A 13,080-nucleotide genomic window follows, 5' to 3' on the forward strand; every position below is an offset into this window, starting at 1 on the left:
ATCAAGTTTAATTACAATACTACAATTACGCAGCTCAATTACAATTACACAACTAAAGTTTGTTGTCTCTGTAACTACACGGACGTTAAAACAACTAAACAACAAATTGCATCAACGCAGCTCAAATTACACTAAAAACGAAAAATCTTGTCATGTGCCACACAATATTACCGGGGTAATTTAAGGTAATTGGCATTATGACATCATATTTGAACAACAGCAATAAAAGAATAATTGGGTGAATGTGCGAAAAATATTTACAGCAGAACAAAGTTTGAAAAGGCTTAATTATGAAATCACAAAACATGTTTTGACGCTGATGAACGATTTTTAGTTTAAGCACCGATGAGCTTGAACAAACAAGTAAAATATTAACCAGTTTTATTGCGTCACCAGCGATTATGATGATATAGTTTGACGATGAATCATGTCGTAATATATACATGTTTATATTCATTTCTGCAGCAACAAATTATTTTTGCATACCACGGAGTAAGCGAGTTTTGGCAAATCTGAATATTGCTTCTAGCAAATTTGATGTCTTCATCAGAATCTTGTTTTTCTGTTGGAACGAACTGAAGCCTTAAATCAAGTTCAGTTTGAAAATATGTTAAAGCTTTGTCGTATTCGTCTCTCTTAAGATGACACCAGCCTAAAAACGTATAGCAAATACATTTATTATTCACAGAACCATGGTGTTGTTCGTAATGATGAAGACTTTTCTCTGCTTCATTTATTGCTGCATCATAATCACCAAGCTTATATAAACAAAATCCAATGTTATAAAAGCAATTTGCTCTGCTTATTTCCTTCCATGGCTCATCACGCTTATCGACACTAGCAATATATTCAGATGCTTCCTTGTATTTGTTGATTGCGAGTTGATATTCTCTCAATGCGTATTGACACCGAGCACTGATGACAGCAAGTTCACCGCGAAGTGAATATATGTCACTGTCAGCTAAATTCAGGTGGAGAACTTCAGATTTGACTCGTTCAATGAACTGAAGTGCTTCTTGAAAGCGATGCAAGTTATACAAGCACTTTGTTTTGTCATAAATCACTCCTCCTTCCAAATCCGGATCTTCTATATCGCATTCATCTAAACAATGCAACAAGAAAAGTGATTCCTTGTATTGATGCATCTCATAATACGCATCCGCTACATAATATGGTATCCACAGTACATCTTTGGGCCCAGGATTTGTTGCTTGCTCTTGTACATAACGTTCCCATTCTCTGATTATGCGATCATATAGTTGATGCTTATGAAGCATTCTGAACTTATCACGTGGATTCAATGCAATGTTGCACTGCGGATTGCCCAAATCATCTTCAATTCTAAGCACATTCTGCAAGTTTTCGGCAATTGCAATAGAGTCCACCATGTTTCTATCGTCAACTGTATCCATCAGGTTGGCAAACACCTTGTTATCCAATGTATTATATAGTTGATTTAATCTTTTTATCTTTTATTATCTGAAATTTCACAAACAAATATTACAACTTAGTGAAACTGGCTTTGTTTTTGCCCCTTTCATTGAACTTTGTACTTGTAACAAATATTTTAATAAACTTAGTAGTTATACAGGGACGATGAAGTGATCAACTTGTCTGGTTATTTCCATGTTAACAGTTAACAAAGTTCTTGTGTCAATTGAAGTCAAGAGATTTAATTTATGATATTGATTGAAACTAACAAACTCAAACTGATTGTGACCAATCAAGAATGCTCCTTTTATTGTGTAATTAATGAACGCATTGTGTCATGATGAACGAGTTTGTAAGAACAGTTTACTACATAATTACGAATTAGCATGAGACGAAAACATGATCCAATTTCACACATTTCTCGGTTAGTGCTAGACCGCCCAGTTAAATACCACAAAATGTTAGCCGAGTTTCCAGAATTGACAATATATCGTCAAAAGTTTTCCGAAGTCGTCGTATTTAGTATTCAGGCGAGCATTGCACGTGTTACACAAAGCCAGTATGATCAGAAAAGTAAAAATTAATCTAGCACAAAAAAATGCTTGGCGATGATATCATTTACGGAACATGTCACATATAAGGTGCATTATTTTGCACTTAATGACTTGGACAGAATTTCTGTGCACTCAAATTTAATTGATTTATAGATGGAACAAATTAAAATGTTTACATTTACTGTGTAATCGTGCAATTCCACTGCTTCTAAGCATTTTTGCGCACCGCATTTGTCATTTTTGGATGTTTGTGACCCAAGATCTTGCTGAAAACGGACATACTCCCGCCCGATCATAACCGAACAATGCATAAAACATGGTGGTGACGAAATATAGAAAAAAAGCAAGCAGCAACAGTACAGATGAACAACACGAACAAACAGAAACAGCCAATGAAACAAAAAGGGGAATGCTGAAAGCAAGAAATCAGATCTAACACAAAACATTACCATGCACATTATTAAAGGAATGAGTAGTTATTACGTTGAAAAGATACAAATTAAAGTGATGCTTATACGTAACGATTTCACTTTTGAGCAGTATGGCGTGTTATATTATAGGGAACATCACTGCAAGCTTACCGTTTTGAAAACCACGACGGTCAAGACTGGGAGGGGCCATGGCTTAAAAACAGTCGAGATCCACAATGTGCAGAAATGAACAATAATACTGTTTGTTAAACTTTCTTAATGAATAGACTCAGACATATTGTTTAACAATAATAATTTAGCACCAAAATTAAATCATATCTCTAGTTATATTGTAAGTACTTCTTTGCCAATGCATAATGGAGCCCCGTAAAATTTGTAGGCAGTTGATGGTCACACAGAAATGCAGTCAGATGTACAATCTACAAACTAGATCGACCCACAAAGAATTAGAACTTTCAACAAGACGACATTGAAAGACATTATTGCGCAATAATAACCACATGCATAACAAAATACATAGACAAATCGTTACTTTTTTGGACCAATAACACATATGTTAGCAAAATTCCACATGAAATACCAAGCTGTAAATATATGAACTACAAAACTGAATGATGTAATTACTTTCATCTACTTTTATGCTCACGCTGTAAGTAGCATATTTACAAAGAATCTGCTTTAAAGTTGTTCGTTTAAACGTTGGAGTCATAAATTGCCACATGTTATTGTAAAAAACAAAAAAGCAATGAGAGCAACTACCTCCCTTGTCACCTTCCTGAGCATAAAACCAACCTCACCTTCAATAGCGCCTACCTGTATATCTGTATATCCTAGCTGTATATCATAGTAGACTTGGTTTACTAAACGCAGCAACCAAAACTACAAATATCCGGTAATAAGGCTTGAATGCAATTTTAAAGTAGTTCATTTCGCATGGTCCTTGGTCCCATTATAGCGTAATGATGACGATGAAGACTTACATATTATTGGAACTTTGCGTGTCATACGTTGAGTAAATTTCACTTGAAGGAAAAATTTTGATATAGTTGTAAGAGCCTCTTCCATAAGCAATCCATTAAAATTAAGGGAGTGGCTGTTATACGTTAAATAGGTCAAGCATCCAGTTGTGAAAGATAGGCGGTTAGGTGGGGAGAATGGATATGCAAGAAGTTGATTTTAGTTATTTAAATTTTATTGGAGTTAGATTTAAATTAGAATGTATAGCTTGGTTAAATTTCAGTTAAGTTACTAAGTTAGGTTAACAAGAAAGTGTGAAAATTAACTTCGATCGAACGATTTTCTCTGCTGAAATAGTGGCGGCCTTAAACTTAAGGCGGAGATTAAAAAGCAGACAATTTTTTCAAGGTTTTGGAAACGCAATACTACCATCTACTGGTCAGTATAATCTGAATCTTACAGGATATTGTTGTAAAAAAAGCAAGATATAAGTTGGAACTCTGAACGTTAAGGTTACTTTTGATTTTTCCAAACAAGCTTTCACAGACATAAGCTTGCTTCTTCAGGTGTACTAAAAAATGGAAAAAAATATTTTCAAAGTTGCTGGATAAAAATCTCCTTGGAAACAACAAACGCAATTGTGCTGTAAAATCCTTTAGGAATGACGTCAAAGTTCTTGCATGGAGTTAGGAAGGAGGTGTCGTAGTTGGGCGAGTTTCTTTCATGATTTGCCATTTTAGTCGGTTTTCTGCGGTGCCGGACGTACTGTCTACAAAGTTGATGATGGTTGAGTTGTTTTAACCCAGTATATGGCAAAATAAAGAACAAAATATAAGATGTAATAGCGCCTAACATAAGTGCCGGAATATGACAAAAACTTTCGGTGTCTTGCCAAATAGTGACCCCCATTTGTGAAGTAATAAATTCATTCATTCATTTCGCAATAATCTCTATACACGAGTAACCTACAGAACTAACAGTTAGAAGTAAGCCAACACCTGTGGCCTATAAACGGTAATTTGTTTGCCAGTATACAGTACATGCATTCGCAAAAGTTACAGTATCACATTATTCAGCCACTGAATAATCGCACGTTTTCTAATGAGTCAATTCCTTCATCAGACAATGATTTTATTACGTCTTAGAAAGGGGTTCCATATTTTGCAAGGGGTCACTACTTGGCACTACACCGGGTATGGTTATTCCATGGTTATGCTAACTCGTAACAAAATTTTGTAACCAAAATTGTTTCATGAAAGTGCAGAACACTTTCTCAACTTAACTTATGTTGTTAACTAATTTACCTTTTGATCTATCTGACTCTATTGTTGCGAGCGGTTAAAATACTCTAACCTCTTGTCAGCTGAAAGGTTTTAATATTACAACAGAAATAGTTTACAAGAAAAGGTTTTTATTGTAGGTGCTGTACACTTTCTCAATATTACGAATATAGAAAAAAAGCAAGCAGCAACAGCCAATGAAACAAAAAGGGGAATACTGAAAGTAGGAAATCAGACCTAACACAAAACATTACCACGCACATTATTAAAGGAATGAGTAGTTATTACGCTGAAAAGATACAAATTTATGTGATGCTAATATTGCTTACATGTAACGATTTCACTTTTGTTCAGTATGGCTTGCCAATTGCCATATTATGGGGAACATCGCTGCAAGCATACCGTTTTAAATACTGGAGGGGCCAAGGCTTAAAATGAGTTGCGGAAAAATGAAAGAAAATAATGATAAATTGTCCTAACGAACAGACTTAGACGTATTGTTTAACAATAATATCTTGACATCAGAATTAAATCACATCTGTAGTTATAAATACTTGTTTGCCAATGCATTATGGAGTCCCTGAAATTTGGAAGTCCCATGTCTGCAGCCAGTCCCTTAATCCACTACTGCCGAGGGCTGATTTAATGTTCTTGTACCTAACTGAAGTTTTGTGCATATCTTATTAGACTTTAAAAATATTAATAACAATATGCTTGTGTGTGTTTTATTCTTAGAGCTGTTCTATTATAGGACTTTAGTTGTAGTGCGCGCCACCTAAAGTACTTCCGCATTATGTAAGTCCGACGACCAGTTTCAGACTAAACTGTAAGTAAAGCAGTGTGTGTTATTTTCGTTCAAATCATTTGTGATATTCCATAATTGTAATAGTAAAATGAAAGCATCTCTTTGACCACTTGCACTTGAAAAAAATTAACTTGGCTACTATGACTCTTATCATATTATATGGTACTGGTTCAACATTCTGGGTGACTGACTTGTTAGGCAGTTGATGGTCACGCAGAAATGCAGTCAGATATACAATCGATGAAATAGATCGACCCACAATGTGACAAAAAGAACTTAGGAAAGCGTCTCTCAACACCAAGACATTATTGCGCGATAACAAACACATTCATAACAAAATACATAGACAAATCATTACTTTTTAGTCATAAATGTTTGGTCTTTTTAATTATTAATCAACGTGGGATCATGTGTCCATTCTGATCATTTTGTTTGCAATGAAAAAATAAGCAGTTTGTTAAGCTGAAGCCAAAACAATTCCATGATCTTATAAGTGCAAGGATGTGACGGATGTCTCAGGATGTGACTAATAAAACCCATTTAAATAATCCAAAAAAAATGTGTCCACGGGCTACATGCCAAGATTTGGACTACACTGCAGCACACCACAGGTTTATTCTAGTTTTTAGCTACACACATAGCTACAATAATCAAGTTTAATTACAATACTACAATTACGCAGCTCAATTACAATTACACAACTAAAGTTTGTTGTCTCTGTAACTACACGGACGTTAAAACAACTAAACAACAAATTGCATCAACGCAGCTCAAATTACACTAAAAACGAAAAATCTTGTCATGCGCCACACAATATTACCGGGGTAATTTAAGGTAATTGGCATTATGACATCATATTTGAACAACAGCAATAAAGAATAATTGGGTGAATGTGCGAGAAATATTTACAGCAGAACAAAGTTTGAAAAGGCTTAATTATGAAATCACAAAACATGTATTGACGCTGATGAACGACTTTTAGTTTAAGCACCGATGAGCTTGAACAAACAAGTAAAATATTAACCAGTTTTATTGCGTCACCAGCGATTATGATGATATAGTTTGACGATGAATCATGTCGTAATATATACATGTTTATATTCATTTCTGCAGCAACAAATTATTTTTGCATACCACGGAGTAAGCGAGTTTTGGCAAATCTGAATATTGCTTCTAGCAAATTTGATGTCTTCATCAGAATCTTGTTTTTCTGTTGGAACGAACTGAAGCCTTAAATCAAGTTCAGTTTGAAAATATGTTAAAGCTTTGTCGTATTCGTCTCTCTTAAGATGACACCAGCCTAAAAACGTATAGCAAATACATTTATTATTCACAGAACCATGGTGTTGTTCGTAATGATGAAGACTTTTCTCTGCTTCATTTATTGCTGCATCATAATCACCAAGCTTATATAAACAAAATCCAATGTTATAAAAGCAATTTGCTCTGCTTATTTCCTTCCATGGCTCATCACGTTTATCGACACTAGCAATATATTTAGATGCTTCCATGTATTTGTTGATTGCGAGTTGATATTCTTTCAATGCGTATTGACACCGAGCACTGATGACAGCAAGTTCACCGCCAAGTGAATATATGCGACTGTCAGATAAATTCAGGTGGAGAACTTCAGATTTGACTCGTTCAATGAACTGAAGCGTTTCTTGAAAGCGATCCAAGTCATACAAGCACTTTGTTTTGTCATAAATCACTTTTCCTTCCAAATCCGGATCTTCTATATCGCATTCATCTAAACAATGCAACAAGAAAAGTGATTCCTTGTATTGATGCATCTCATAATACGCATCCGCTACATAATATGGTATCCACAGTACATCTTTGGGTCCAGGATTTGTTGGTTGCTCTAGTACATAACGTTCCCATTCTCTGATGATGCGATCATATAATTGATGCTTATGAAGCATTCTGAACTTATCTCGTGGATTCAATGCAATGTTGCACTGCGGATTGCCCAAATCATCTTCAATTCTAAGCACATTCTGTGAGTTTTCGGCAATTGCAAAAGAATCCACCATGTTTCTATCGTCAACTGTATCCATCAGGTTGGCAAACACCTTGTTATCCAATGTATTATAGAGTTGATTTAATCTTTTTATCTTTTATTATCTGAAATTTTACAAACAAATATTACAACTTAGTGATACTGGCTTTGTTTTTGCCCCTTTCATGGAAATTTGTGCTTGTAACAAATATTTTAATAAACTTTGTAGTTATACAGGGACGATGAAGTAAGCAACTTGTCTGGTTATTTCCATGTTAACAGTTAACAAAGTTCTTGTGTCAATTGAAGTCAAGAGATTTAATTTATGATATTGATTGAAACTAACAAACTCAAACTGATTGTGACCAATCAAGAATGCTCCTTTTATTGTGTAATTAATGAAGGCATTGTGTCATGATGAACGAGTTTGTAAGAACAGTTTACTACATAATTACGAATTAGCATGAGACGAAAACATGATCCAATTTCACACATTTCTCGGTTAGTGCTAGACCGCCCAGTTAAATACCACAAAATGTTAGCCGAGTTTCCAGAATTGACAATATATCGTCAAAAGTTTTCCGAAGTCGTCGTATTTAGTATTCAGGCGAGCATTGCACGTGTTACACAAAGCCAGTATGATCAGAAAAGTAAAAATTAATCTAGCACAAAAAAAATGCTTGGCGATGATATCATTTACGGAACATGTCACATATAAGGTGCATTATTTTGCACTTAATGACTTGGACAGAATTTCTGTGCACTCAAATTTAATTGATTTATAGATGGAACAAATTAAAATGTTTACATTTACTGTGTAATCGTGTAATTCCACTGCTTCTAAGCATTTTTGCGCACCGCATTTGTCATTTTTGGATGTTTGTGACCCAAGATCTTGCTGAAAACGGACATACTCCCGCCCGATCATAACCGAACAATGCATAAAACATGGTGGTGACGAAATATAGAAAAAAAGCAAGCAGCAACAGTACAGATAAACAACACGAACAAACAGAAACAGCCAATGAAACAAAAAGGGGAATGCTGAAAGCAAGAAATCAGATCTAACACAAAACATTACCATGCACATTATTAAAGGAATGAGTAGTTATTACGTTGAAAAGATACAAATTAAAGTGATGATTATACGTAACGATTTCACTTTTGAGCAGTATGGCGTGTTATATTATAGGGAACATCACTGCAAGCTTACCGCTTTGAAAACCACGACGGTCAAGACTGGGAGGGGCCATGGCTTAAAAACAGTCGAGATCCACAATGTGCAGAAATGAACAATAATACCGTTTGTTAAATTTTCTTAATGAATAGACTCAGACATATTGTTTAACAATAATAATTTAGCACCAAAATTAAATCATATCTCTAGTTATATTGTAAGTACTTCTTTGCCAATGCATAATGGAGCCCCGTAAAATTTGTAGGCAGTTGATGGTCACACAGAAATGCAGTCAGATGTACAATCTACAAACTAGATCGACCCACAAAGAATTAGAACTTTCAACAAGACGACATTGAAAGACATTACTGTGCAATAATAACCACATGCATAACAAAATACATAGACAAATCGTTACTTTTTAGGACCAATAACACATATGTTAGCAAAATTCCACATGAAATACTGAAATACCAAGCTGTAAATATATCAACTACAAAACTGAATGATGTAATTACTTTCATCTACTTTTATGCTCACGCTGTTAGTAGCATATCTACCAAGAATCTGCTTTAAAGTTGTTCGTTTAAACGTTAGAGTCATAAATTGCCACATGTTCTTGTAAAAAACAAAAAACAATGAGGGCAATTTCCTCCTTTGTCACCTTCCTGAGCATAAAACCAACCTCACCTTCAATAGCGCCTAGCTGTATATAACTAAGCAGTAGCTTAAGTGTGGTAACCATATTAGACTTGGTTAACTAAACGCAGCAACCAAAACAACAAATAACCGGTAATATTGGGCCTAATGCAATTTTAAAGTAGTTCATTCCGCATGGTTCTTGGTCCCATAGTAGCGTAATGATGACGATGAAGACTTACATATTATTGGAACGTTGCGTGTCATACGTTGAGTAAATTTCACTTGAAGGAAAAATTTTGATATAGTTGTAAGAGCCTCTTCCATAAGCAATCCGTTAAAATTAAGGGAGTGGCTGTTATACGTAAAATAGGTCAAGCATCCAGTTGTGAAAGATAGGCGGTTAGGTGGGGAGAATGGATATGCAAGAAGTTGATTTTCGTTATTTAACTTTTATTGGAGTTAGATTTAAATTAGAATGTATAGCTGGGTTAAATTTCAGTTAAGTTACTATGTTGTAATATTTAAGTTAGGTTAACAAGAAAGTGTGAAAATTAACTTCGATCGAACGATTTTCTCTGCTGAAATAGTGGCAGCCTTAAACTTAAGGCGAAGATTAAAAAGCAGACAATTTTTTCAAGGTTTTGGAAGCGCAATACTACCATCTACTGGTCAGTATAATCTGAATCTTAAAAAATATTGTTGTAAAAAAAGCAAGATATAAGTTGGAACTCTGAACGTTAACTTTACTTTCGATTTTTCCAAACAAGCTTTCACAGACATAAGCTTGCTTCTTCAGGTGTACTAAAAATGGCAAAAAATATTTCAAAGTTGCTGGATAAAGATCTGCTTGGAAACAACAAACGCAATTGTGTTGTAATATCCTTTAGGAATGATGTCAAAGTTCTTGCATTGATTTAAGAAGAAGGTGTCGTATTTGGGCTAGTTTCTTTGAAGATTCCATGATTTGCCATTTTAGTCGTTTCTCTGCGGTGCCCGACATACTGTCTACAAAGCTGATGATGGTTGAGCCGTGTTAACCCAGTATATGGTAAAATAAAGAACAAAATATAAGATGTAATAGCGCCTAACATAAGTGCCAGAATATGACAAAAACTCTCCGTGTCGTGCCAAATAGTGACCCCCATTTGTGAAGTAATAAATTCATTCATTCATTATGCAATAATCTCTATACACGAGTAGCCTACAGAACTAACAGTTACGTTTTTCCTACAGTGACCCATTTTGCAACCCAATATAATCAAACGACCCCGTTCCAAAATTTCGAGCGTAACCTGCACTACTAAAAACAGTTGTAACTTGTAACAGTCATAATCACATTGAAAAAGTAGTCCATGATGTTTCCAGGGGATCCTATTTTAAATGGTTCTCTCATGAAATATAAAATTATTTATATAAAAATTTTACTGAAATGTTTTCTATGGTACATCAAAAGCTCTCGCGACCCCTAGAAAAAAGGATAATGACCCCCAGGTTGAAAACCACTGAGTTAGAAGTAAGCCAACACCTGTGGCCTATAGACGGTAATTTGTTTGCCAGTATATATGCATTCGCAAAAGTTACAGTATCACATTTTTCAGCCACTGAATAAGCGCACGTTTTCTAATGAGTCAAATCCTTTATCAGACAATGACTGTATTACGTCATAGAAAGGGGTTCCATATTTTGCAGGGGGTCACTACTTGGCACTACACCGGATCCAACAAGAAACTTTCGAATCGAGCTCCGGCTGAAATTAAGCAAGTGTTTTCAGTAAATTTACCAAAAAAGAAGATACGCAAAGAAGAAAATGCGTTAACGCTGGGTGAGTAGAAGTAGTTTATTTAGTAAGTATGAAATGGGAAATCATTTTACATTTAAATGCCAAAACATTTATGAAAAAGTAAGACATCATTTTCAGTTTCCTTAATCGCAATTAAAGTATGAATTTATGATCCTACTTTTTACTTCAAGCTACAACTTTCACTTTCGGACTTCCCCTTTCCTGATGATACACATGCTTCGAATTCAAAGTGGCCAAGTAGTCTAGTTTCGTTTATAACAAAAGAAACGGAAATGGCTTAAGCTATACTAAGGTTTGCTTAATAATAATTACAAATTAAAGTTTAATCTAGTTTAAGTCATAGGTTAGAATAGAGTAAGCATTTTTTTCGTGGGTCAGTGGCCGTGCTAACCGTTATTCATCTTTATCGTGTGGTTACATTAATTACATTATAAATTCTCTGTCATTTCGTAGTACGTTTTAAGCGTTTGATTCTTTTTTCGGCTCATATTTTGCTGGGAGAATTTGTTAATTTATCACGATATAATAGTTAGCATTTTATTTTTTGTACCGTCACTGACAATGACAAAAAGTAAACAATGATACACAATTTGTAAAAAATTCAGATTTAGAGATAAGGCTATAGCCTAGTGGCCGTGCTAAATACTAACGTGAACCTCGCTCTGTATTTCATTGCAGTATTTGCCGATATTTCGGGTGTACATACCCACTAACTCAGGAGTTCAACGATTAGCCAAGTGTGTACCTGTTTAATTTATGTCCAGTGCACATTTAGGCTAACACTTGTATCAACTATCAAGTAGGCTACTGACTTATCTAACACCAAATAAGAATTTCTTATTGGTCCAGTTAAATTTTAATGTGTTCTTATTGAAATTTATCCAATCATGCACTACGGCTAAATGGATGAAAGGTGGGGTCGTAACCAAAAGAGTGCATGATTCTGTCAAATAGCACCCTGAAAGGTGAATCCATATGCTTAGTACCCTATCTTAAAAGGAGAAAGTAATGCAGCTTCTCACTTGTCACTACCAATTAAATAGGTACCATAAATGCAAAGTTGCAGCTAAGAACAATATACACTGTTAGTTTCTTGTATACATTTTCTTATAAGGGAGTAAAGGACCGTTCCAGTGGAAGAGTTGAAGAAATGTGTTTCCGATAGACTAGCCTGAAAGGCAGCCCAAAAAAATTTTGCAGCATTTGGAATTGGAGGAACAGCCACGCTCGGAGTAGATAAGCACAGAATTAAAGATGGGAGAAGGATGTACAAAGAAACAGATGACAAACTGCCGGCTTCCATCGTATATACACATGGGAAAGATGCACTTGGCTGTTATTTACAAAGGTCAGGTACAAAACTGTTCCTTCTGTTCAGAACCAGGACATAAATACAAAGAGTGCCCCAACCGACTGCAAGGAAACACCGGTAACTTCAACAACGAAGAACCTAAGAAAAGTGCTACTTAGCAAGTGGACTTTGTCAGTGACGACTTAATGAACCCTCCAGAAGAAAGTAATGAATCAATTTCGAACCTCGTCGAAACGATCTTCGAACCAAACCAGAAAACGATGGTGTCTACCCTGCTGGAAGTAAGGAGCCAGTGGTTAGGACTCAACCGAAGAAAGTTTCAGAGAATGATCTTAACGAACAGCATTCTGATTCGGAAAATGAGATCCTAGGATGGAAGTGGAAGGATCAAAGCAAAGATTCTACTGAAAACCAAGGAAAGCCCGGGACATAATCTTCTTCGACAAGCACCTTTCATTATTACAAAATGTATATGGACGAAGCGTTTGATCAACGATGTCGATGTGGAGAGTTTCTCACTTTCCGACAAAGTAAGAACGCACAACGTATCTTCGAGGTGTGGTTAGATGAAGTATAGGGCAATGAAAGGACGTGGACAATAACGGACAATAACTAACTGAAGTGGGTATATAAAATTGGGTATAAAATTAAGAATAACAATAACTAACTGAAAGGACAATAACTTAAA

The 13,080-nt window shown here is 35.3% G+C and overlaps 1 protein-coding gene across 1 annotated transcript; it reads right to left on the bottom strand.

Annotated features, from left to right (window-relative positions):
• Nucleotides 1-257: 257 nt before the first annotated feature.
• On the bottom strand, nt 258-3,828 carry LOC143469799 (uncharacterized). The gene is made up of 2 exons (XM_076967622.1): nt 3,397-3,828; nt 258-3,237 (listed from the first exon to the last, which is right to left on the bottom strand). The coding sequence occupies exon 2, from the start codon at nt 1,410-1,412 to the stop codon at nt 426-428; it is 987 nt and encodes a 328-aa protein (XP_076823737.1). The 5' UTR covers nt 1,413-3,237; nt 3,397-3,828; the 3' UTR covers nt 258-425.
• Between the last annotated feature and the right edge of the window lie 9,252 nt (nt 3,829-13,080).

This window comes from Clavelina lepadiformis, chromosome 8 (assembly GCF_947623445.1).
Source record: "Clavelina lepadiformis chromosome 8, kaClaLepa1.1, whole genome shotgun sequence".
In the NCBI taxonomy this organism is placed as follows: domain Eukaryota; kingdom Metazoa; phylum Chordata; class Ascidiacea; order Aplousobranchia; family Clavelinidae; genus Clavelina; species Clavelina lepadiformis.